General features: G+C 37.2%; 1 protein-coding gene across 1 annotated transcript; it reads left to right on the plus strand.

The window, feature by feature from the left end:
- On the plus strand, positions 1–27,587 carry LOC140717247 (lamina-associated polypeptide 2, isoforms beta/delta/epsilon/gamma-like). The gene is made up of 7 exons (XM_073030607.1): positions 1–266; positions 11,695–11,815; positions 12,796–12,921; positions 20,409–20,444; positions 21,733–21,812; positions 23,423–23,481; positions 23,632–27,587. The coding sequence occupies exons 1-7, from the start codon at positions 42–44 to the stop codon at positions 23,960–23,962; spliced, it is 978 nt and encodes a 325-aa protein (XP_072886708.1). The 5' UTR covers positions 1–41; the 3' UTR covers positions 23,963–27,587.
- Positions 27,588–27,932: the final 345 nt, after the last annotated feature.

Below are 27,932 nucleotides of genomic sequence, written 5' to 3' on the forward strand. Positions count from 1 at the left end.
GTCTAAGCTTAATTCAATAATAAAAAAACGATTTGGCGCCTATGCTGAATATGTCGGATACTTGGGAAAATCGGGATCCGAATCAGTTAACTAAAGGCAGACTGAAGAGTGAATTAATTGCTCATAACGTACCTTTACCGCGAAGGGAGCAGAAGAAAGAGGTTTACGTTCAGCTCTATTTAAAACACATTACTTCTAAGAATAAGTCAGAATTGAGGGCGGATTTTTCCAGCGACGAGGAGGATTCTTCAGAAGTTAAAAGCACAGTGAGTTTAGGGAAATCGGTGTCTGCATGTTTCCGTATTTGAATGTGGCGATAGTTGTCAGTATTTTTCAGTTGGATTATGAGAGTGACTTTTTTTTCTTCTAGATTATGGTTGCATTTGCTATTAGTTGTGTACATTTCTTTTGATCCGGTGAAATATGTGTCTTGTGTATTGGTTCCCGGTGTATCTTCTGCCCTTTGTGTAGTTCAATACTGGCATAATTTGGTTTCTATTCAGTCACCCGGCTTTTCAAATTCCCGCACAAATACATTCATAAATACTTATTTCAAAGTAAGATTTTTTTTTATATAAAGCAAGAGAACGCATGTTGGGAAACATCGCAGTACACTTGAAATCATTAATCGTGTGTTTTAAACTGACAAAGCTTCGTTGACATTAAAGCTACAAAATGGCCGTTACTAAGCGAAGCAGATTAGAGAGATTTTTTTTAACCTGCTGTTGTGATTACATCGGCAATTTCCCGCAATAATCGTAATGCTTTCTATATATATATACACACACCTAGCACTGATGACGAATGTTGTGGCTTTTATTTTGAAGGTATGTGATCTTATTTGATCAAACTTGTGTATTTCGCTGTTAACCAACAAACAACGAAAAATACTGGAAACACTTAGTAGGCTAGGCAGCACCTGTGAAAAGAACTAAATTGATGTTATCTCAGTTTCTCATTCCACAGATGCTGCATAGTTTGCGGAGTGTATCCAGCGTTTTGCTTTTGTATCATTTTTTCTAAGATCTGGTTTCTTTAATATACATTTTCATCTGTGTCTCTGTGTGTGTGTCTCTCTCCTTTGATCCCGCAAACCCCCACCCCTCTCCCCCGCCCCCACAACGTGGTATCCCAATAATTAACTTTTAATTGAAAACTGAAAAATAACTTTGGATGCAAGAAGCCAGAACTGAAAGTTTAAAAAAAAATGCTCGCTGTCAGGCTACATCTCTGAAAAGAGAAATAGAACTAATATTTTCAGTCAGTGACCTGCAATCATAAAATTTTAATGCCATCTGTAATACAGTCTTTGCAGTGCCGTCACATTCTTCTTGTAGCATGGGAACCAGAACTGCAAACAAGAACACCCCAAACAATGTTTTGCATAACTGCAACATGACACCCCAATTCCTGCAAAGTTCTGTTCCTTAATCACTGATCATGCTTCTTTGAAAAGAACTCTCATGGTTTGCTATATATCATATCCAGATTTGGTGGGTCTGGATGTGGAGAATGGGCAGAAGGAGGGGTTTTGGAATGGGCTCGTAGAACATTACAGCATAGAAACAGACCCTATGGCCTATCTGGTCCATGCCAGCCTGGTCTTCTGCCTAGTCCCATCTACCTGCACCCAGACCATTGACTTCACACCTCTCTGATTTATTTACCTATACAAACTTCCCTTGCATGTTACAATTGAACCTGAATCTACCACGTCCTCTGGCAGCTCATTCCACACTCACCATCCTCAGTTTCCCCTTAAATATTTTACCTTTCACCCTAACCTATGACCTTCAGTATTAGTATCTCCCAACCTGAGCGGGAAAAGCCTGCATGCATTCACCCTATCTGTATCCCTCTATAATTTTGTATGCTTCTATAAAATTTCCCTCTTTCCCCTATGCTTCAGTGAATAAAGTTCTAACCCATAAGTAACTGTAATTTGGGTCCTCAAGCCCTGGTAACATCCTTGTAAATTTTGCCTGCGCTCTTTCAAGCTTATTGATGTACTTTCTGTAAGTAGGTGCCCAGAAATGCACACCATACTCCAAATTTAGCCTCACCTGCATTTTATACAGCATCAATATAACATCTCAACTCCTGTATGCAGTGCTCTGATTTATGAAGGGAAATGTGCCAAAAGCTCTCTTTGCAACCATGTCTACCTGTGATGCCACTTTCAAGGAATTATGGATCTGTATTCCCAGGTCCTCGTATTCTACTATGAGCCCTACCATTCACTGTGTAAGTCTTGCCCTGGCTTATCCACAAGTGCAATAGCTCTCAATTGTCTACATTAAATTCCATCTGCTGTTTTTTCAACCCATTTTCCCAGCTTGTCCTAATCACTCTGCATCCTTTAATAGCCTTCCTTGTATGCCCCAATCTTGGTATCATCAGTAATGATCCATTTATACATTTTTACCACATTATCTAAATCATTAATATAGATGATAAACAACTATGGACCCAGCACCAATCCCTGCGGCCTGGCAGTAGTCACAGGCCTCCAGTCAGAACCACAACTATCTGCGACCACTCTAGCTTCTTCTGTTAAGTTAATGTTGAATCTAATTGACTACTTCATGCTGAATGGCAGGCAACTTGCCCTTCTGGACCAGTTTCCTATGTGGGACTTTGTCAAAGCCTTGCTGAAGTCCATGTAGACAACGTCCACTTCCTTTCCTTCATCAATCTTCTTGGTAACTTCCTTGAAAAAATACTTCTGTTTAGACATGCCCTGCAATGCTCAAAGCCACATCAGAAGTAGCATTGCAGGAAATCTTAAAAATGCAATGGATTAGATTTTAGCTGCATTTCTTAAAATCTAATCAAGATAGCGGGACAATAAGTTAACACTCAGAAGTTTGAGTGGTAACTTTATATGGCGCAAGATTCATTTAAAATGACTTCAGCCAGCGCTATCAGTTTCACTTCCTCAGCACTGATTTCAGGCCTGGCACTAAAGTTGAAGTGGACTATTTGCTCTTTTCAAAGTTCAAAGTAAATTATCAAGATACCTAAAGGTCACCATATATAACCTTGTGATTCGTTTCCTTGCAAGCATGCACAGTAAATCCAAGCGACACAATAGAATCAATGAAAGACTGAACCCAACAGGATGGACAAACAACCAATATGCAAAAGAGAGCAAACTACGGAAATTCAAAGAAAAGAAAATAAATAATTAACAAATAAGAATAAATACTGAGAATATGAGATGATGAGTCCTTGAAAGTGAATACGTAGGTTGTGGGCACGGTTCAGTGATGCAGTGAGTGAAGTTATCCCAACTGGTTGATGAACCTGATGGTTGAGAGGGAATAACTGTTTTTGAACCTGACGGTATGGTTCTTGAGGCTCCTGCCCCTTCTTGACGGCAACAGTGAGAAGAGAGTATGGCCTGGGTGGCAGGAGTCTTAGATCGATGTGTGTCAGTGCTCTGTGTAGATGTGCTTATTGGTGGAGAGGACTTTACATACAACTTGCGTACATTGGGCAAAGTAGCACTAGACAGGCCAGTTCATTCATGATGTTATACTGATTTTGATGCTGGTTCATATTAAATGGCCTCCTCCTGTTTATTGCTTTGGTCCACTTTTGCAATCTAGCCCCTCTGGTTTCCACTTGCCTTTTGTTATATTCACTATTATTGAAGTGCCTTAATTGCAGCAGCTGCCCACTTCCTTTTAAGCGTTACAGCTGCTCAGAATCTGTAGATCTATTCCCATTTGACAATGTCCCAATGCTAACCTTTAATTCATTGTTCTTTCTCTCTCTATTTCGGAATTCAAAACATGTTTCTAGGTTTCAGTAGGTTTATTTGCTTGAGTAAGGAACATCTTTCAAAAGAGCAATGAGCATGTGAAATATACAACCCCAGAAGGGTATGCTGGGCATGACTTTTTAAAGGAATAATACAGTACTGAAATACAGTGCTTTCATATCTTGATGGATGAATTTTGATGAATGGCCTTGTTCATGTTTGTTTGTATTTGTATTTGTTTTGAGGGCTGGGTATGGATGGATTAGCTCAATGTTATATTTCGAGTTAGCTTTATAGTAAAAATAAGTTTATGTACAAGTTTTTTAAATTTGTTTTTTAAACTTTCTCTTTTATTTCTACTGGCTTCACATTTTGGCTTCTTTTGTCCTTTTTTAATTCTGCTGGAAACACTTGGCTAATTGGAATACAGTAACTCGGGAATTCAAATTGTTCCTTATTGTTACAACACACAAAACGTTGGAGGAGCTCAGCAGACTGGGCAGCATCTGTGCAAAAGAGTACAGTCAGTGTTTTGGGGTAGAGATCTTTGAGGGTCTCAGCCCGAAATGTCAGCTGTACTCTTTTTCCGTAGATGCTGCCTGGCCTGCTGAGATCCTCCAGCATTTTGTATGTGTTTTGTGGGTTTCCAGCCCTGTAGGTTTTCTCTTCTTTGTGTTCCTTACTGTTTGCTACAGTGTGTGATCACCATCTGTACTATCGGGGGAATTCCATTAATCTAATGCACAGTTCACCATTTATAAAAATCAATAGAAGGGTTGATTACTTTGGCTTTCAGTGTTTTTTTTTTAATTGTGTTAAAAACGTGATGTAATGATTTTTTTCCCCAAATCTATGTTCAAGGAAGATCTTGATTTGCAATGAATTAGTTGATAGCATCATAATTGTCTATAATTCCTGATTTGCTAAATGATTGCTGAAGGACATGCAAATATGTAGTTTATAGTTAGAAAAGGATTTGACTTGGCTGTGGTTTACTAATTCCCCAAAAAAAACCCTAAAATTCCCAAGATGAATGCTGATTGCTTGAGAAACCCAGTTCAAGTAACAGTATTTCACCAAACAGTAGAGAAGAAGAAAGAATAGGAACTTCTATTGATAGAAATTATCTGGTTCAGCTGGGTGATCTGGCTGAATATTCTTGATGGCAATATTCTTAGTAATTATGCAATTCTGATCCTGATAGCTCCCTGTTTTCTTCATTCTTTGTAGTATGATGTGATTTAACTTGGTGATTTAAATGTCACATATTCCAAAGTACAGTGAAAAGCTGTTTGTCTGCCATTCATGTAGATCACTTCATTACAACAGTGCATTGAGGTAGTACAAGGGAAAAGAATAACAAAATGCACATTCAGTTGTTAGTTACAGAAGGTTCATTGGCATCCCAACATATTGCTGAAATAAATAAGCAATTATTTCAATAGTGTGTGGCATGTGGCCAAGTGGTTAAGGAGTTGGGCTAGTGATCTGAATGTCGTCAGTTCGAGCCCCAGCTGAGACAGCATGTTGAGTCCTTGAGCAAGGCACTTAACCACACATTGCTGCAGTCCACCCAGCTGAAAATGGGTACCAGCAAAATGCTGGGGGTTAACCTCGCGATAGACTGGCATCCTATCGGGGGGAGGGGGGGGGAGGGGGGGTAATCTCGTACTCTCAGTCGCTTCACGCCACGGAAACCAGCATAAGCCCAGGCCTGATGAGCCTATATGGCTCAGGACAGACTTTAACTTTATTTCAATAGTATAAGAACAAGTTATTAGTTAAAATATTAATTTTCCCTTTGTCTCTGGTCTATAGGTTGGGAGGCGGGGCAAAGAAGTCTGTATTCCCAGTCATAATAATTATAGTGATCTGTGCTGAAAACAATACAGCTGAATCAAAATCCGAGTCTGGTTTAATATCACAGGCATATGTCGTGAAATTTGTTGTTTTGCGGCAGCATTACAATGCAATATATAATGGGGGGGAAAGAACTGAATTACTGTGTGTGTGTGTGTGTTTTTAAAACAAAATGTAGTGAGGTAGTGTTCATGGGTTCACTGTCCATTTCAGAAATCAGATGAGAGGGGAAGAAGCTGTTCTTGAATTGTTGAGTGTATCTTCAGGCTTCTGTACCTCCTTCCTGTAGTAAAAATGAGAACAAGGTATGTACTGGGTGATGGTATGGGGGGGGGGGGGGTGTCTTGGATACTGCGGAGGCTAGTGCCCACAATGGAGCTAAATTTACAATTCTCCAGCTTATTTCAGTCCTGTGTAGTAGCCTCCCCATACCAAGCAATGATGCAGCCAGTTAGAATGCTCTCCACTGTACATCTGTAGAAATTTACAAGTGTTTTAGATAACATACCAAATCTCCTCAAACTCCCAATGAATTATAACCGTTGTGAATTAACCCTGCTTTTATAGTTGGATTGATATGTTGGGACCAGGTTAGATCCTCAGATATTGACACACCTATTGAAATTGCTCATTCTTTCCAGCTTTTTGGGGGGGGGGGGGGGGAGGAGCGGTGTGTGTTTGTGTGTCTGTGCCCCCTTGTCTTGCTCCTTCAGAAGAACACAGTCATTCCTTTGGTTTTATTAACCACTCAATTAGCTGGTACATCTCGCTCCTGTACACCACCACATCACCATCTGAAATTCTGCCAGTGATATTGTGTTGTCAGCAAATGTATAGATTGCATTTAAGGTGAGCCTAGCCATAGTCATGGGTGTAGAGAGAATAAAGCAGTGGGCTAAGCACATATCCCTGAGGTGCACCAGCATTGATTGTCAGTGAGGTAGAGATGTTAAAACCATAATCTGTACGGATTGGGAATTGCTCTTGTGGTAGCCCTTAGTCGTAACTGGTTTTCTTGTATAGTCCTGGGTGGCTAGTCTTGAATGCCATAGATCTAGCCCTCAAGAGACTACAAACTTCCTAGCTCACCAAAAGCTGTTGATTAGAGTATGTACAGTAATTTGTCAGAGGCAACAATTTGTTAGCAATGTACTTGGCTCTCAAGCCTCTTATATATTTACTTCTATGTTCGAGATTGTGTTTGGCATTATTGAAGTTTTTATGATCTAGTTTTTTTTTAATCAGCTTTATTAATGCAACAATACTTTGGTTTTGCAGATTTATTTCTTGAATTCAAATTTCCAGCTGCCTTGTTGGGAGTTAAATAAATCTTTCCAGATTACCGGTCCAGTAAATTAGTACCCATTTATTTAATTTGTATTAAGGTATTGTTGTGACATTAGGATATTTCAAACCAATTCCTATCCATTGCAACAAACGAAATGCAGAAGGAGCTCAGCAAGTCGGGTAATATCTATGGAAATGAATAAACCTGATCACCTTTGCAGTGGTTCGTCCTGCTAATATGTTTCAGTATGCTGCTGTTGTTGCTGCTCACTTCTGTTTCCATGATTTGTGGGGGTTTTTTTCCCTCCTTTGTGCATATTAGGTTTTTTTTTAATTGGGCTCTTTTGAGTTTCTTGCTTTGTGACTGCCTAGAAGTAAACAAATCTCAAGGTTGTATAATTCATATAGTCTTTGATAATAAATGTGCTTTGAAAACCTATATCATATGACATTGTACATAATGATAATGAATACAACTAAATTATTAGGGTTGTCAAAGATTACAGCACAACATTGATAGAATGCAGAACTGGGCTGAGAAGTGGCATATGGAGTTCAACCCAGATGACCGTGAAGCGGTTCATTTCAGTAGGTCAAATTGGAAGACAGAATATAATATTAATGGTAAGACTCTTGGGTGTGTGGAGGATCAGCAAGATCTTAGGGATCTATGTCCATAGAACATTCAAAGATACTGTGCAGGTTGACAGTGTTGTTAAGAAGGCATATAGTGTGTTGGCCCTCATCAGCTGTGGGATTGAGTTCAAAAATGTTGCAGCTATATAAGACTTTAGATAGACCCCACTTGGAGTACTGTATTCCATTCTGGTTACCTCATTACAGGAAGGATGTGGATACTATAGAGTGCAGAGGAGGTTTACAAGGATGTTGCCTGGATTGGAGAGCATGCCTTGTGAATATAGGTTGAGTGAACTTGGCCTTTTCTCTTCGGAGTGACAGAGGATGAGGGGTGTCCTGATAGAGGTGTATAAGATGAGGGCTGAAAAAGTTAACATGAGGGGGCATAGTTTTAAGGTGCTTGGAAATAGGTACAAGGTGGATGTCAGAGGTAAGTTTTTCCACACAGAGTGGTGGATTCATGGAATGCACTGCCAGTGAAGGTGGTAGAAGCAGATAAGATGGGGTCTTTGAAGAGACAGGTAGGTACATGGAGCTTAGAAAAAGAGGGCTCTGCGGTGGAGAAATTCTAGACAATTTCTAGAGTAGGTTACATGGTTGGCACAACATTGTGAGCCGAAGGGTAACATGCTGTAGATTTCTGTTTTTATGATGGTGAGGAAAGGCAGAATGTCTAAATAGTCTCAGTGCATTAACTCAGTAGCAAGGGCATGAATTTTTTCTGATTGTGCTCACCTTGTAAATAATGGATTTCCCCCTCCTGACGTGTTCTGCCTCACCTTTGCTTTCTTCCTTTTTATCCTGTCCAACTCGTTGCATAGCTCTTTCCAGTTTTCATTGTTCTACTCTTAGTTTGGGATAAGACCATAGCAAATACCACAACTATTGTTAATAACTAGGGCAATAAGCAAGGTTTAGAATTCTGGGTATCCACTGTATCTTGTCTGTAGCCTTGGAATGAAACTAGACTATATTGTGATCATTGTTTTAAAAAGGTCTCAGTTTTGTCTTTGCATTTACCTCCTGAACAGCATTTGCTGGTAAGGCTGAATCCAAACGCATTTCACATTCCAATGCAGCAGAATAACTTCTGACATTTATTTCTGACCTGATTCAAACATTGTACAAAGTGACATGCTATTATTTTTACTTTGAATTAAATGAAGCAGGTTTTTCATTTTTATGCAGTGCTTGTATGGTGTTTCAAAATTCATCATCATGTGCAGCTGAATTCTTCAGGAAAGAAACTGGATAGGAACCTATTAGGACAAAAATAGTTTCTTCCACATTCCAAGGATACCTCCATAATGTGCTTGACTTGGTGCTACTTGTATACACCATTGGTGCCTACTAAGAACAAATGTTTACCCCCTTGTACATGTCAGTGGTATCCTAACACCTGTTTCCTAAGTTACCCCATAAGTTTTGTGATCGAACACAATATTTAATCTGTTCCACTCATAAAGTGGACATGGCGAGAACATATTAACTCCTTGCAGACAGTGTGGGAGCTTTAGTTGGGCCACATTTGGAGTAATGTGTGCAGTTGTAATTGCCGTACTACTGCAAAGATGTGAAGGCTTTGAAAATGCTACAGTAGAGATCACTGAGATGTTGACTGGATTAGAGAGTAAACCATAAGGAAAAAGTTGGACATACATGTTTTCTCAGGCATGTTTGAGACTAGAGAGCAACCTGATAGAAGTTTATAAAATTGAGAGACATTGATAGGTTAGAAGCTTTTTTTTCAGATAGCTATGTCAAATGCTAAAGGGTGTAGGTTTAAGGTGGAGGGGAGGTCTAATTATAGTGACAAATGCCTGGGAGGTGCTAGGGTAGTAGAAAAAGATACAATAGCAATGATTAAGAGGCATCTATATGTATATACAGACAAGGGATAGAGGGATACAGATCATGTGTACATGGCAACATTGTCAATGTAGACACGAATGGCTGTTTGTGCTACATCATTCTGTATTAGTAGCAATGTTGTACTTTATAGGTATCAAAATTATGATATTGAATGATTACTTTTCATCAGTGTAGAAGTTTCCTTTGGTGAAGCAAACTTTGCATGACAATATTGAGTAATATAATGACACTAATGAGCAGCAAGCACACAGTGTCAGATGGTTTTGGTTCTCTTGTTGGCAGGGGCGTTGTACATGTCCTAAGTTCTCAATTTAATGGTTCCTTTTGATAGGGAGTGTGTGCAATTATCCTAATTAAGAGAAGTGAGAGAGGAGCATTGGGGAAATCATAGACTAGTTAAACTAAAAGGGAAGTTACTCGTGTGTAATTAACATAGTTAAATTTTCCACTTGATCAGAGAGAATCTAATAATTGTAAAAAGATCATGTCTAAGAAACAATTGTTTTGATTTTTCTTTGAAGGGGTGGTTAAATGCAGATTAGGGGAATGTCTGTGGATATTGATTATGGAATTCTTGATGTGATAAAGCTCACTTGAAGAAACTCATTGTGGAATTGAGCACGTTACTGGTCAGAAAATCAGCAAGAAAGTAGCAGGTGATGGTGATAATTGACCTGTCAAACTTGTATCATGTCCTACAAAGAATTTGGGAGGGGGGGTGGAATCTCAACTTGTATTTTATAAAATACTTTGATTGCGACATTTCATTTCCAGTTACTCGCCAGAAGTTGAATGGGATCGTATTTTACAGAAACATTGAGTATATTTGACAAATTGATTTTTGGTATGAGTAACTACAATGATTCACCTCAGATTTTAAAAAAACACACTTTCTAAATCTTTGTGCTGAGATTAGTGGAGGCCTAAAGAAACTGAAGATGTGTGTACTTCATGAGAAGAAACTGATATAACAAATGAGGATTTAAAAATGTTCAAGTTCGTCATTCAAACGTACACATGTATACCTCCAAATAAGACAAGACAATGTTCCTCTGTACTAAGCTGCACAGCACAGTACATAGAACTCACATACATAACACACAAAGTAATATTACCACATAATAAGGGACAAATACGTTAAAACATGAAAAGTATAACACTACTGGCGCTTCATACGTGGAGATCTGGGTGGTGGCAGGGAGTTCAGTAGTCTTGTGGCCTGGGGCAAGAAGCTGTTTCCCATTCTAACAGTTCTTGTCCTCCGGCTACAGTACCTCCTGCCTGATGATATGGAATCAAAAAGCTTGTTGGACAGGTGGGAAGGATCATTGACAATGCTAAGGGCCTTGTGTACACAATGTTCCTGATAAATAGCTCTAATGGGTGGAAGAGAAAGTCCTATGATCTTCTCAGTACTCCTTGCAGTCCTTTAGGGACTTGTGGACAGATGTCATTTCAATTGAAATGCCAGCCTTTATCTAGAGGACTAAGTACCACATGTTCCAGCCATAGAAAACTTTGGTTAGACCACAGTTATGAAATTGAATAGTTCTACAGCTCGGGAAGGATTTTTTGGTCCTGGAGGAAGGCTCTGAGGACTAAATAGTAAACTTCATGCTATGTTCAATTTGAAAGTTTTGGATCCTTTGACAGACTACTGGAGGCAATGGCCTCATTTAAATGAACCTTCCAAGTAGAGGTGAATGGCAAGGTAATTGTTCTGGTTTTGCAGCAACAGTTGGTTAGCACTTTAGTTCTTTTCATCTACTTCTTTTCCTAGATATTAACCAAAATGGGCATTTTAGTATGAGAATCCAAATCATGAGACTAGATTTAAGGTTGCAGATCACAGGTGTGCTTAAAACTGGTTATCTTTTTCATCCCTATAAGCGACCCTAATCTGATTTCCATCACTATTATGATTTAATTTCTATCTCCCTGAATCTGTTCCTCACACAAGAATAGTCTAGTGAAAATATTTTTAATGTAATATCTTCATTATTGAGTAGAATGCGAGTAAGTGGAATACTGTGTGTTTTTGTTTAATTGATTTTTTTTGCATCGGCAGTCATTTCATGATAACCTAGATGATTGTGCCACTGATTTATATAACTTTAAAAAAAGTTCTTTTGTATGTAAGATGGCACTTATTTCAAATCATGATGACAAAAAGGTTTCATTCTGGGTTATTTAAAGACTTTAAATTGCATCAGCCTTTGCAAGTAATAATAAACTCTCTATTTGTCCTTTGTGTTTTCTTTTTAACAAAGGAACTTTCCAAATTGACGAAGAGTACAGTTAATTATACGAATATGAATGTCATGCAGCTGAGCGATGAAGAGTTGAAAGAGCAACTTGTGAAACATGGGGTTACACCTGGTCCAATTGTGGGTAAGCATAAAAATTGAAAATATTAATACATCCATCTTCTCCATTTAGGTGCACAGTTAACTCATTATATAATAAAGCTATGATAATTCAGCAAGCTGGGGATTTTGGTGTTACTACAGGCAGATTTTCCAGCCTCTTGAATATTGCTCCTATTAACACACTGACACACCTATGGTTTGCATTGAGTGTTGCACAGCATTATTTTTTTTTACTGAACCACACGTTTAAGGGGATTGTGGGGAATGAGGCCCTGATGATCTGAAGCTAGCAGGGAATTGGGACCCAGTGAATTTAAGGGCAACATGGGGGGGAAAAAATGAGCCAAACACCAAAGCATCAAGAATTCTATTAAATTGGGCAGCAGTTTGTTAGAATTTTATTATACTTTCATCTTGCCTGTACCCTGCACGTTCGCAATGATTTGTCCTTCAAATGCTTGTTAATTTCTTCTAATTTTGTGATTTTTAACATTATCAGTCATTCCTTTTGTTGTGTACATCCTAGGCTTTGGTATTTTACCCCCATCCCCACCACGTTACCAACACTTGGACCATCCATTCACTACTTATTCAGGGCTCCTGCCTAAAACCCACTTGATTAAGTATTAATCACTTGCCCATATTTTTTTTCTTCAAATTTGTAAAGTTTGTCTAATTACAACTTGGTAGCTCACCTTTAGAATGTTTTATTATATTGGAAATCTATGTAAATGCAAATTGTTACTGTTTTCTGTGCATGACTATTTCAAAATTCAGACAAAGTAAAATTTAATCCTGTACTTCCCAGGTTAATGAAATTTCACCTGAAAAGGCAATCAAAATCAACTAGTTTGTCACTTTCTTTGAATTTTCACTTATTTACTACCATTCTTCCAGATAGTAAACTAGGTATTTTCTTGAACAGTCATTTTACAGAGTATCTGCATCTGCAGATTTCCTTGTGTTTGATCTGTATTCATTGCCTTTTCTATATCCGTGTAGCATCTACTAGGATAGTTTATGAGAAGAAGCTCATGAAGTTGATGGGACAGCGTCCAGCTGTGCCCCCACCTAAGCAAAATGGAACAGGTGACATTGACCAGTACTCAGACAGTGAAGAGGAAGAAGGTAAATCATGTTTACTTTTACTGGCAATCAATAGTTTGTGCATTTCCTGTTTACAGTACTCAGTAGGTCTTAAAGCATCACTGGAGGGGTATGGTTGGCCTTTCTTCATTGTAATTTAAATACTGTATGTTCCTCCCTTTCCATGGATGCTTCCCAGGTTGCTGGATTGTGTATTTCTGCCACTTTCTGGTTATATTTTATTTTTGATCTCCTCTGTGAGCTCTCAGTTGGAAAACCAGATAAAATGTAGAAAGTCTGGCAATGCACAGCAGATCAAGCAGCATCTAAGATGGAAAGGTTAGTAAACATTTTTTTCTAATTTGACACTTCAGTATCACTGTTAAAAGGAGCAGAATCTGTGGAAATGAGCTGAAGCCTTATCTTGCTCATTGAATACTTTTTTGATCTTACCTACTGTAGCAGCGAAAATTGATCCAAAATCAAAATAATTGCTACCAGCCTGTGACCCCCAGATGTAGTTATTCATGCATGATTCGCCCTCAGCTCCAATGAAATGATTGCAACAAATGTCGAATTCCTTATTTGGATCCCTTATTAGCAATTAGCAAACATACAATCTTGAATTGAAATTAAGTGGTCAGGAAAAATGTGACCTCCACTGGCCCCAAGCTAGTCTGCCATGACATATACAAAATACAAAACTTATCGCTTCATTTTTTACCACACCCTCACTAATGTGACTAGTTACCACAATACACATAATAAGTGCACAGCACAGAATGCATAACTCCTACACCTGCACTTGGTGACAAATTTTGTCCTTTAACTCCTGCTGAAGATTCATATCACCTTTCAAGTATATCAGTAAAATTGATATTTGTTACACAGGTGGTCTATAATTTAATAACTCGTTCTTAGGGACATTGTTCCTTTGAGTTACTACTGTCATGTTGCATATACTTGGCCACTTTATTGGGTACAAGAAAGGAGCCTAGTATGGTCTTCTGCTACTATAGCCCATCCATGTCAAAGTTTAATGTGTTATGCAAACAGAGATGCTTTTCTGCACACTACTGTTGTAATGCACGGCTATTTGAGTTACTGTCAGCTTGAACGCCTTGGCCATTCTCTTCTGACCTGTCATTTTGCAGTGCATTTTCGCCCACAGTACTGCTGCTCACTGGATGTTTTTCATTTTTTGCACCATTCTCTGTATATTCTAGAGACTGTTATGCTTAAAAGTCACAGGAGATCAGAAGTATCTGAATCACCCCATCTGGCACCAACAATCATTCCACAGTCAAAGTCACTCGGATCACATTTCTTCCCCATTCTGATGTTTGGTCTGAATACAACTGAGCCTCTTGACCATATCTGCATGTTTTGCTGCATTGAGTTTCTGCCACATTATTGGCTGATTAGATATATGCATTAATGAGCAGGCACTGAGTGTATACTTGGCATTTTCAAGGCAGTTTGTAAATGTTGCTACAATGCTGAATGAGTTGTGTTTTTTTGGAGGCTAAGCTGCAAGCAGCACTCTCCTCTGTAAGGCTCTGAAGTGTCAGCTTAGATACTTGAATGTAGCTTGAACCCATGATATTCAGACTAGGTCAAGAGCCCTCCTAATAAGGGAGAATTGATGTACAGCTGCTTTAACGATTGTATACAGGCTTGTGAAACTGCAGTACTATAACCTTCCTAATAATCTTTAGGAATGGCAATAAATAGTGGAATTGTCAGAAAAACTTAAATTCCATAAAATGAATTGTTTTTGTTTCAAACAGAATTCTTCAGTCCTCTACTATAGGGGTTGATGAAACACATATGTGAAAGGCTACAGTGCCCTGTTTCAATTACAAAGTGATAGAAATTCATGCAAATACAGTGTAATACAGTCAACTCCAGTAATTTTTTTTAATTGCTTACATAATTGATTGATAATAAACTTGAACTCCAGTTTTTGTAACAGGCTTAAATTTGTAACACACATGATGGCCTCACACTAAACATTTTGGATGTTTGTAAATTTGAGTTTAGAGGTAGCCTCTGCCCATTTTGGAATTTGTTCCTCTAATTCAAATTTAAAATAAAAACACAATAAATCAGTGTGTCCATGAGGTATCTCAGTAAACCCATATTTCCATAGAGTTTATGTTAATTTAATAGAAATATTTAATTTTTGTTGAACTTTCTTCTCACTGTTTCTACATTGTTAAACAACTTGCTGACATCCAGTACCAAAAAATGTCTGGCTTACCATCTTAAAGTCTGAATCTACTAAAGTTACTGTCATGTACTATCCAGTGATTTTTAGACCCTTGAAACTCTTTGACCTATCCAGACTTTGCATTACTTTGTCATATTAAATTGAAGTATGCGCTTTGGATAATAAATTCACGTAATTGAGCAGCATCTGTGATGGAGAAACAAATTGTCAATGTTTTCACTTGAAACTCTGGCTCTAGATTGTTTGTTGCTTCAGATACTATTATTTGCATCTGTGTTAAATCTGATTCACCCAACCCATTTTTTTTAAAACAGCATTGGCTGCTAGTTACACAACCTCAATTGTAAAATTCTTAATCTTATATAGTCATGGAGATATTCATAAACAGTATCCCTCCCTCTTTATAATCTCCTTCAGCCCTGCAGCACCTTCAAGGTATCTGGACTCTTGATCATTACTGAATTTAATTCTCCACCTTTATTATTTGAGGTGCCTGGGGGCCAACCTCGAGCATTCTTTTCTCAAATACTGCTTTTAATTTCACAATATTAGATACTCCTCAATATCTAGTTCTGACTAAGCTGCTGCGTCTGTTATGGTATTTCCTTTTGTTTCAGTTAAATGTTAATTGATAATGCTCCTATAAAGTCCTTGGGATGATTTATGTTAAAGGTGCTTTATAAACATAATTTGTATATATTGGTTATATGAAGCGCTGCTTTATTTGGAGATGTATTTTATAGTTGTTTTAATAAACAAAGTGATGATTAACTTCTGCTCATACCAAAGTCTGTAGATTAAAATTCAGGTTTACCTTCCTTATTTGTATTTTGCCTAGAGGTAATCCTGTTGTGCAAGTATTCGTTGTGTAGTACGATAAAGTTTGGGCAGAGTAACTTTGGTGTTTCAAAGGTACATTTAATGTCAGAAATGTATACAATATACATCCTGAAATGCTTTTTCTTCGCAACCATCCACAAAGACGGAGTGCCCCCAAAGAATGAATGACAGTTAAATGTTAAAACCCCAAAGTCCCCCAGTTAGCCCCTTCTCCACGCTATATAAGCAAAGCTATGATCACCCCTCCCCCACCGGCAAAGCTATGATCACCCCTTCCCCACCGGCAAAAAAAAAAGCATGGGTACCCACCAGCGAGCACTCAAGCAAAGTCACAAGCCTGCAGTACCCCAAAGACTACCCCTTCACCTGGTATTCGACATACCACAGGTGCTTTCTCTCCCCCCCCCCCCCTCCCCCTGCTTAAGGGAGAAAGATGCCTCAGTTTCACTTAGTCTGGAGTAAATTTGAACTTTTATCATCCAAGATGAGGAACAATAGAAGAATCTGCTGTACCAGGTAATCTCTGCAGCCTAAAGTTTTTGATCTGCCAGTTTCATTGCCAATTAATTGGACTCCGATAACTTACACTTAATTTTTATACAGATACAATTAGACAATTTTATTCAATAGAAACTTAGAGGACTTGTGATTCCCATCATTTGCCTATATAAGTGCCAATCATAAAACATATTTCAGATGCTAATAACCGTTAAATCTAAGCATTAAAGGTCAATAATACCTGTGAATTAGTAAAACATGAACAAAAACTGTGTAAAGAGCCACTAGGTTCTCAAGGCTGTGTTCAGTTTGGGTAACTATACAGTGTCTGCACATCTTAATCCTTACGATACATATACAATATGCTGGGGCAGCTTCAGCAGGTCAGGCAGCACCATGTTTTTATTCTTAAGTAGACGATTGTAAAGCATGCTGAAGTTTAATTAAAAGCACAAAAGTAGACTTTGGAGCTTTTGCAATTTTTGTTGTTTTGAACTACTTAGTATTTTCCTTGTATCACCTGTTTAAACTGGAAAATGTTTTTGTTGACTATTTGCATAGAGATCATGCATGTTGATTTTGATTGCTGATGTTGTAAAAATGAGTTTTAGTTCTTAAATATGTCTATTTAAAATACCAATGTCATTTCAGTAGTATTTATTGCCAAGTCTCAGGTTTTAGCTTAAAGTAAAACAGCAGTGCACTATAATAAGCCACAAAACCTTTGACAAGGTGCCGCACATGAGGCTGCTTAGCAGCATAAGAGCTCATGGTATTACAAGAAAGATGCGAGTATGGATGGAGCATTGCCTGATTGGTAGGATGCAGAGAGTGGGAACAAAGGGAGCTTTTTCTGATTGGCTGCCTGTGACCAGTGGTGTTCTGCCAGAATCTATGTTGGCACCACTTTACATTGTGTGTCAATGATTTGGGTGACAGAATTGATGGCTTTGTGGCCAAGTTTGCGAACGATACAAAGATAATCAAGAGGCAGCTAGTGTTGAGGAAGCAGGGAGACTGCAGAATGGGCAAATAAGTGGAAAATGGAATACAGTGTTGGGAAGTGCATGGTCGTGCACTTTGATAGAAGGAAAAAAGGCATTGACTATTTTCTAAATGGGAAGAAAATTCAAAAATCCAAGGTGCAAAGGGACTTGGGAGTCCTCATTCAGGATTCCCTAAAAGTTAATTTGCAGGTTGGGTCGTTGGTGATGAAACCAAATGCAATGTTAGCATTCATTTTGAGAGGACTAGGATATGAAAGCGAGGATGTAATGTTGAGACTTTATAAAACACTGGTTGAGGCCTCATTTGGAGTATTGTGAGCAATTTTATGCCACTTAAGAAACAATTTGTTTACATTGGAGAATGTTCAGAGGAGATTCATGAGAATGATTCTAGGAATAAAAGGCTTACTGTATGAGGAGCAATTGACGTCTCTGGGTCTGTACTCGCTGGAATTTAGAAGAATGGGGGGGAATCTCATTTAAACCTGTTGCATATTGAAATGCTTATATAGAGTGTATGTGGTGAGAATGTTTCCTAAAGTAGGGGAGTCTAGGACCAGAGGACACAGCCTCAGAATAGTGGGACATCACTTCAGAAAAGAGATCAGGAGGAATTTCTTTAGCCGGATGTTGATCAATTTATGGAATTCATTGCCATAATTGGCTGTGGAGGCCAGGACATTGGGTGTACTTAAGCAAGAGTGTGGTAGCTTCTTGATTAGTCAGGGCATGAGATGCTGCAGGGAGAAGGCAGGAGAATGGGGTTGAGAGGCAAATTGATATGCCCTGATGAAATGGCAAATGGCCTAATACTACTCCTATGTCTTATGGTCTAAGAGCATAATTAAGCCATTCGACTCATTGAATGACATTATTTAATAGAATAAACTGTTTTAAAGGTAATGTCAAATGGCTAGGACAGCCTGGGTTAGATTTCCTGTCAGGGAAGATTGTTTTGGGGTGCCGCAGTAGTGAAGCAATTAGAGTGATACTATTACAGCTCACGATGTCAGAGTTCAGAGTACAATTCCAGCGCCATTTGAAGGAGTTTGTACATTCTCTCCATAACCGCTGGATTTTTTCCAGGTGCTCCGGTTTCCTCCCAGTCAAGCTAGTGTTAAGTAAATGGTTTGCTGGGCAGCGTGACTTATTGGACTGGAAGGGCCTGTTCTGTGCTGTACCTACAAATAAATTACAAAATATAGAAATACATATTGGAATGTTGATCACTTGGCAAATTGAATTTGAAATAAGTGCAAGAGGTATAGTTGCAAGAAAACTGGTTTACTGCATTAATTGCTCATAAGATGTGGTCTGATCTTCATCGTCACAATAATAGACAAGCACCATCTGCTACTACTCCTCGTCAATACTGAGTACACCATTTAAACAATCACAGTCTAGAATTAAAAGAAGTGTGTGAATCTCTGGGGTAATGCCTTCTGCAAAAGCTATTTGGAGTCAGGTGTTCCAATTGATGAGATGAGATTCAGTTGTGGGTTGTAGAGGTGCCCTGCCCTATATTTTAAAAAGAAAGACACATATAATCGTTACTGACAGATCCTGCTCTTAAGAAAGATCTGTTTATGTACACCATGCCTCGATCAAAAAAACTTTCAGAGGACCTTTAGAAGAAGAATTGTAGAGATGTGTGAAGCTGGAAAAGGCTACAAAAGCACTTCTTTAAAAACATGAGTGTTCATCAGTCCACAATAAAAGAAATTGTCTACAACTGAAGGAAATTCAGAAGAAGGTGAAAAAGAAACCAAGAGTAACAGCAAAAGACGTACAGAAATCTCTAGAACTTGCTAAAGTCTGTTCATGTGTCCACTATAAGAAAAACACTGAACATGAATGGTGTTCCATAGAGGAAGATACTGCTCTCCAATAAAACATTGCTGTACATCTCAAATTTGCAAAGACCACCTGGATGCTCCACAGTGCTTTTGGGACAGTGTTCTGTGGACGGACAAGACAAAAGTTGAACTTTTTGACAGAAATGCACACTGCTATGTTTGGAGGTAGTAGGGCACTGCAGACCAACACCAAAACCTCATCATGGTTTGGGGCTGTTTTGCTGCCTCAGGGCCTGGACAGCTTACAACCATTGAAGGAACAATTCAAAATTGTATTAAGACATTTACAGGAGAATGTCAGGGTAGCGTGCAGTCACCTGAAACTTAATAGAAGTTGGATGATGCAACAAGATAATGATCCGAAACAGAAGAGTAAATCAACAACAGAATGGGTTAAAGAAGAAAACTTGTATTTTGGAATGGCCAAGTTAGAGTCCAGACCTTAACCCAATTGAGATGCAATGGCATGACCTGAAGAGGGCTGTTCATGCAAGTTATCCCAGAAATATCAATAAACTAAAACAGTTTTGTAGAGAGGAATGGTCTAAAATTCCTCCTTATTGTTGTGCAAATCTGATCAGCAGCTACAGGAAACATTTGGTGGAGGTTACTGCTGCTAAAGGACTTTTACTAGTTATTAAATACAAGTGTTTACATGCTTTTTCCAACCTGGACTGTGAATGATTAAACAATGTGTTCAGTAAGGACATGAAAAGTACAGTTGTTTCTGTGTTATTAGATTAGGCAGATTGGGTTTGTGTATTATTGTGACTTGGATGAAGATCAGACCATGTTTTATGAGTAATTAATGCAGAAAACCAGATAATTACAAAGGGTTCACAAACATTTTCTTGAAACTGTATATTGTAGTAAAAATAAGGGGGTTCCATGCAGCTCTGTAGTTGAGAGTCTAAATAGAACAAAGTAATCAGAATTATAAATACATTAATAAAATTAAAGCAGGGAAGGGTGAATAAATAGATTGCTGAAGGGACAGAATTGAAAAGCAGAAGTTATGTAAGTATTGGTATGATTCAGCCTAGCAACATGTTTGAATAAAATTGTACATTTTACAGAATTATATTTCTATTGCAGATTTTCCTCCTGCAAGCTCCACACAGAGCAAAATTGGTAAGTTGTAGCTAGACATTATGCTTGGGCAAGTCAGATATTTTCTTGCCTTAATATTATTGCCAATTTAAAAACCAGCTATTCTGCTAACTTTGGCAGATTACCCCTTAATTTAAAAAAAGCATGGAGATGAGCATAAACAGTTGAGGTCCGAGGAAAGTATTCTGCACAGTATATTTCAAGTATCGACACCCACATCCCCAAAAGAGAATTGTGTGGGGGTGGGAGAGAATAAAATTGCAATCCTGCTGTTGTATTTAAAAAGCTGTTTTCTTACTCCAGGCTATGCACAGAGTATGAGAAAAGCTTAGTGTATGGAGAGCCCAAGAATGGCAAATAATTGATGTTTATTACTGTTTGATGTAAAAAGCTGGCTAAACTTTTTGTTCTAGGTTTTGAAATTAAGAGATAATAAATTTCTTTGGCTTTTTCTGGAGAACAATGCAAATTTAGACCCTAATTTTGATAAATGCAGTAAATTATATATATAACATTTTATTTACCTAGATATTATTTCAAAAATTGGTATTTTACAATCAGATTCATTTTGGCAGTGCTTCAAGTAATTTAGGTGATGTACTATCAAGTTGTACTTAATACCCAATACCACCTAATTGCTGCCAACTTTTTATGCAGCTGCTTCATGTCATCATGATCATAATGTCAGTATGATCATAATATATGGTTAAGTATTTTAGCATGCAACTATTCCCTTAAGTCTACTTTTCATTATTATATTGAAGCCATTTAATCTTTTTTAAAATGTGAGGTAACTTTTTCCTCTAGTTATCTAAAAGAAGACACTGAAATTGTTCCCTTAATGTTGTGAATTGGTGTATTATTGTCACATACTGAGATTGTGAAAAGCTTGCCTTGTTGTTTGTACAAATTAAATTATTGCATAGTGCATTAAGGTAGAACATGGTAAAGCAATAACAACGCAAAAAAAAGTGCAGCAGGTGCAGTGCAGGTAAACAATAAAGTGCAAGATTATAATGAAGTAGTTGGAGTCAAGAGTCCATCGTATTTTTCTAGGGAACCATTTAATAGTCTTGAGTATTCTTTGATCTTATGCTTCAAAATGCAGCCTTTAGTGTACTTCTGTTTATACTTTCAGAACAGGTGCATTAGAAGTGACTTCATAAGTACAGTGTAAGCACTTCTTTCATCAAAAAGTAAGATTGAAATTCAGAATGGTGTAGCTGATACAGTATGATTTCCCAGTTACATTCTGCTTTTATTCACATTTTAAGAAGGTGTGCTTTAGATTAATTATATCTATCTTTAGGTACTTCATATCGCACACCCAGTACATCAAAAGTCTCTGTCACTGATGCAAGTAGTACAAGCAAATCAAGACAAATTCAGGTAATTATGTTAGTGGTTCATTAATGTTACTTATGATCATCTCTTCAATGAATGCTTTCTACTCAGTGTTGTCTCTTTAAGTTTCTAAAACTGACCATTTACATGAAGAAAGCATGTGAGTGGAAGCAGAGAAAAATACATTTTGCAAACTTCTGAAATGTGTGTATTCTTTTCCTCTTGCCAAATACTTTATTTTGATTACTTGCCTATATAATATAAAATGTTATATGCATTTTCACAAACCTTTTTTTTAACAATTTGAATTGCAACATGATTATTGTCCAAATTGAAGGGACAAGTTATAGGATGAATAGAAAGTGGCAAGTAGAAGTTACTCAGTTGAACCATGGGTAAAGAAGGGGGCAGAAAATTTGAGTTTCTTTCCTTTTGGCTTGGTTGCCTCTGGAAATTACTACTAGGTACTAGTATATGTTATGGCTCTTGTGTTGACAAGCAAAGGAAGTTCCTAGCTATATTCGGTATCCACAGGGCAAGTAACTGGCAATTTATAAATAGCTCCTTCCCCATTAATCAACATCAGAATGAATGTTAAGCTCTTACCACATTCTCTTTATATTATTAATCTGAAAGAATTCACTGCAATTTTTGTAATATGCTATCCTTAAAAGTAACAGCATACTTAATATTTTAATTACTAATCTTTAAAGGGCAACTTGGACGACTACTTATATCGGTTAATATAAGTAGTTGAAAATTAATTGAAAGTAGCAAACATAGAATATGCTTGCATTTATTGCAGATGGCTATCAAATCCTTCTCTTGACAGTGGCTAGTGATCTGCAATTTAGTAATTATTACTTCTCTGGTCTAAATGAGCTTGCAAGCACAGGTTTATTTAGCACACAGATGAATTGTGTTAATCATCAAATTTGTTAAATTTACAAAGGTAAACATGCACTCCTTTTTGTGAACAGCAAGATCAGAAGATGTAGAAACAGAATTCAGCTGGAATGCTAATTAGATTCTGTCTTTGGGCTAATAAAGAGCTAAAAATCTTTAGCTTCACTTCCAAATACTAGTTGCCATTCAGTGTCCAATACTCATAAATGTCAGCTTGGTTTATAAAGCTGTTGTATTCCCCTAATAGAATAGGTTATACGTACTGAAGATTTGGCATAAGTTTATCATTGGTTTGTGGCACTACAATAGGCTGCACCTTAAGAGAAACTTGTCTTAAAAAAAAGTGTACAGCAGGATAAACTTGTTCTGAAACTTGTGTATCTGATAAAGTTGAGCCTCTTGAATGTCGTCTTTCTATGTGGAATCATTTTCTTTTGTCCTATGCGTGATACTGTCAATTCTATTAATAAATAATGAGTGATTTGAACTGAATCATTTGTATGTTTTTAGTAAAACTGTTTCTGCAGTGGTGGCTTATAAATGTATATTTTGGAGAAAGTTTTACAAATGGAATTCTTGATTTGCATTCATTTGGTGTAAAGTGGTATTACTGGTTTGTAAATTTCAGAATAGAAGTTTATATTTTTTTGCAATTTCAGCCAAGGCTATTGTGTCTACGTGTTTTTTTAAAAAAAAGAAATCAGACTATTAAATTGATATTTTAAAATAATATATTCTTTCATGCAAAGGAAGCAGATGTGTTGACTCCAATGTTTCCAGATGAAATGAGCACTCCAGCAGGAATCAGGTAAGAAATTCATCAGCCTAATTATCCCAATACCTATTAAATTTAAAATGTTGGATGTTGGGGAGTAGATTGGGCGTGGGTGGTGAGTGAACAGAGTACTAGAAATAACTCCTGTAATGAAGTTAGCCATCCTCTTGTTTCTATGCACAGTGCAATGCGCCGCCGACCAATCAAAGGAGCAGCAGGTCGACCAATTCAATATAATTTTGATGATCTGGTGACGCGGGCTACAATGAGAAGCGCCTACAAGGAGAAAAGCAACTTCTCAGGTGCAAGTGAGAACATCCCAGTGCAGCGCCTTGTGCCAATGTGGCTGCGGATCCTCCTGTTCATTGTTGTGTTGCTAATCCTTTTTCTCGTCTATCAAGCAATGGAAAGTAATCAGGAGAATCCTTTCGCATCTTTCCTGGAGCAAGCTAGCAACCAAGAACCTCAGCCAGGTCATGGGGATGCTAAATTAACACCAAACAGTGAAGCATGAAGAATATGGAGGAGATGTACGTGGAGAATGGCAATAGTCTCTGAATTAGGCGGTTTAAAGTAGTGAAGCCTTTTTGAGCTTTGCTGCTTTAAAAGTAACTGAGGGCCCTACCATGTTAACCAGCACATTAAATGCCCGTACTTTTGTACAAAAAGCCTCAAATACAGGCCCCTGTACACAGTCACCCCACAGGCCCATTTCCCTTTACTAAACAATGATGAAGCAATTGAATTTGTAATGGGTGGAAACAGAAGGCTTGTCTAATTTGCTCAAACTAAATTTGAGAAAGAAATGACTAGATGAATTAAATGTGTTCTATAGTGTCTGGCTGGTCATCTAATTAATGTGACACTAAAGTTATTGAAGTACCTAGGTGATGGATTAAGTTACAATGTCAGTACTCTCCTTGAAGTAGAGATATTAGTTTTATGTTTATCAAGTTCATTGTTAAAGGATTCCTTTCAAATTATAATATCCAATCTGTGCCATTTATTTGCATCCACTGACTTCCTGTTTTGGTCATTCTGTGGGGTTTTTTTTGGACAGGAAAATCTGAAGTTAGAATGTTTTTATTTTGAATATTGCATGTGTTTCATTGCTGGCATGACACATAGGAATGGCACTTCTATTTGTAGCTTCGTACCAGCTTATGTATTCTTAAGGCCAAGTAGTTTACTTTTTATATAAGTGGGTTAAATTATCAAAACTTCATGCTCTTATAAATTTATGTATGTGAATCTCTTAACAGGGATATTAAAGCTGTTTGGTCAGACAGACCTTGACCGCTAATACGTTTATAAATATCAAAACCATTGCAATTTTTAATTTAACTCTTCACAACTTGTTTATTGCATGGTTTAATTGAAAATTATTATTAGTCAAGTGTATATATTTTTACATGTCTTTCATTTAATAACCATTTAACATAGTAAAAGCAATTTGTCTGTTTATAGCAGTTCCTTTTTTAAAAAAAAAAATTACTGAAATCCCAACTTAGGATGTGCTTTTATTTTACAAGTTTTCTGCCTCTCTTGCTTGACTGTTATCAGTTGATAAACATAATATTGTCTATCTCTTGAGCTGTTGATCTCTATTTTAGTAACTTTCTGGAATAAATATAACAAACTACTTTTATCCTTGTAGTATCGGGATTGATTAATGTTAATGTAGGTGACTGAAAATAAGAAATAAGCAAGAGATGTTACTAAATACTTTATTAACTTAAGCACTGTACCAGGTCAGTGAGAACATAATTGTTGCCCGCCTATTTGTGCCCCTTTCCAAAAAAGGCTATATAGTGATAGATACTTGGGTATCTGAATTGTAGAAATTCACAGCACAATATAAGACCATTCAACCAGTTCTTACCAATTTTTCCATTAAACTTCCAGTTAAGGTGTGCCAGGACACTGGAAAAAATAAGTATTCACCACCTTTATCCTTGACCAATGATTTTTTTTAAGAAACTCCACTTGTTATAAAGAGTGAGTTGTATATGCTTTGGAAAATAAACAAATTCTATGTTATGGGTTTAATTACAGGACTTTGCTTTCAGTTAAAATCTGAAGCTATATCGGAAGTACAGAGCCGATCTCAAGTTGGACAGTCTTGTAGAGAAGATAGTTTCCAGTATGAGACTTCTATCACAGAAAACATAGTTCCCCTTCTGTGAAACTGTGTAAGACCCGAGAATCTTTAAACTCCTATAGCTGTAAAATATTAATGAATAAGGCATTAGTCAGCCTGATGTCTTGATCTTTTGTTCTCCAGAGTGTTGCGCATTGCCAAGTAGCATGAATGTTGAGGGCACTGGGTTTAAGAGGTATTTTTGTTTGGGGTTTCTAGTCATGGTACATAGTCATATGCAGCATAGGGATGTAAGGTTTACCAGAACTGTTCTCTCCAAAGTATTCATGTATATTTTGCCTTGTATAAATTTTCATGATCTCATTAACACATATTGGTTCTTTGCATGTCTATTAAGTGCAAAATGTGAAATTCAGAACAATACATTTTCATTTTTGAAGACTGATGATACAGTACTCATTGGGGCTTCCTGCTTCAGTTTTTAAAATTCCTGTTTTTCAGGGTTTCCTTCCTGCCAAATAACTTTTTGCTAATATTGATGAACAACTTTTATCCACAAGTTAAGCTGATATTTACCAGCTTAAATAAATTTAACATTCATGACTGCATGTGCATCTTTTGTAAAGTGGTCAAACTTCATATTTCCAATTTCTCGTTCCAAGTTCTATTTTAAAAATTGATTTTAAAATGAACTAAAACCTGTCCTTTTTTAGGAAGTGCTTTTAGAACAACAATTTTGAAGGGTTTCTTTGTTTTTCAAAAAAATACCCCTCAAAATGGGACAACTATTATAACTCATGTTAATGACACATGGTATAAATAATGCACATTGAACTTTGGATACAGCTTTATATGATAGAGGCATGGCAACTTCATTATTAATCCTAAAATCTCAATTCTTTACTTCACATCGTTTTGTGATTTGCATGAATTTGTTTTCTTTACAGTATGTATTAATACTGCTCAATTTTTAATTATAACGTAGTTTTAACCATGGCTTATTTAGATTTTGCAGCCAATTCAGAAAGAAAGTGCTAGTCAACTGCTGGAAACAAGGTCCTTTGAAGTTGGCTTTTTTTTTAATTACCCAGATCAATTTTAATTCATGTGAGCTGTCATAATATTTTATATTTTATGTGGGAAAATGAGGAAAAAATATAAAGAGTCCTCAACAGTATTAGATCTCAGTAAGAATAAGGGTAGTCTATTTTCTATTTCTAAAGGGATAATCTACCAAGTTCATACACATTCAGTCTTAAAAACTCCTCACATCTGTGCGTTTTAATTCATTAAACCATTGGAGCAGAAACCTTACAATCTGCATACAGATTGTTCTCAAATCTAAGGCAGAGACATGTTGTACTCTGCTTTCATCTACAATGCTGTGGCATAACTGACCTGCAAAATCTCCAAATTTTTAAGTGATTACAAAGAATTTGTACTTAAAAGTTTGCATGCACATCCAAGAATGAACTATATCCTGTTGGAGATTAACAACTGATAGTTTTCAATGATTTTTCAGGTTTGGAAACTTATTTACACTGACATGGGCAGCAGCGGTTTGAAAAATGGGGATATAAGTACTTAACAATGGGTGGGGAATTCCTGTTACATAATGTGCCTTTGGATATTTTGCATTCATCATGTTGATACGTGCAACATACATCCATGTTTGAAATGTTACCAAGCACAACTTTATTCTGTTCATGTTACTTTCTAGAATTGTTGCTAGTTTCCGATTAACTTTGAGTGGCTTGTGAACAGTACCATGGATAATCATGTAGAGAGCTGCACTTGTTATCGGGGTTGGGTCTGTTTTACTAAACTTCAGCCCATAAGTAGGATCTGTAAAATAGCAGCTTGTTTCATCTGTTTGACTAGCAGGTTACATTTCAAATGTTTTGCATTGCTTTCAAATGGTGGCATTTCTTTCTAAAATGTGCAATTGGAAACTTAATGTAACACCAGCTCTATTTTGAATGTGCCTTATTAAAGTTTCTTATCCAAATTTAAATAAAATTTGTATATTTAAATTGCATCTTCACTCTGTGTGGTTGGGTGTATGATCTCGTGTCTTAGACGGGGGTAGAGCATTGATACATAAATCAACATTTAAGAATTAACTTCACACCAGTATTCATATTCAATAGAATATACTCTCCCATGCATAACTCCTCAATATACCAAAATAAGCTACAATTTCTTGCTCTCCATTTATTTTGATTACTCTGGAACACAGAACAGTACAGCACAGGACCAAGCTCTTTGGCCCTCAATGTTTTGCCGAACTAGCTAAATTAGTAATCAAATGCCCAACTAAACTAATCCTGTCTGTACAAAGTTCTCTATCATTTCATTACCCGGGCTTTGATGTGTCTATCTA

Source organism: Hemitrygon akajei, chromosome 27 (genome assembly GCF_048418815.1).
Source record: "Hemitrygon akajei chromosome 27, sHemAka1.3, whole genome shotgun sequence".
Taxonomy (NCBI): Eukaryota; Metazoa; Chordata; class Chondrichthyes; order Myliobatiformes; family Dasyatidae; genus Hemitrygon; species Hemitrygon akajei.

Coding starts and splice junctions, on each gene's coding strand:
- LOC140717247 (XM_073030607.1), top strand. CDS start 42: ATGCTGAATATGTCGGATACTTGGGAAAATCGGGATCCGAATCAGTTA. Junction 267..11,694: donor CTTCAGAAGTTAAAAGCACA/GTGAGTTTAGGG, acceptor TTTTTAACAAAG/GAACTTTCCAAATTGACGAA. Junction 23,482..23,631: donor AGCACTCCAGCAGGAATCAG/GTAAGAAATTCA, acceptor TTCTATGCACAG/TGCAATGCGCCGCCGACCAA.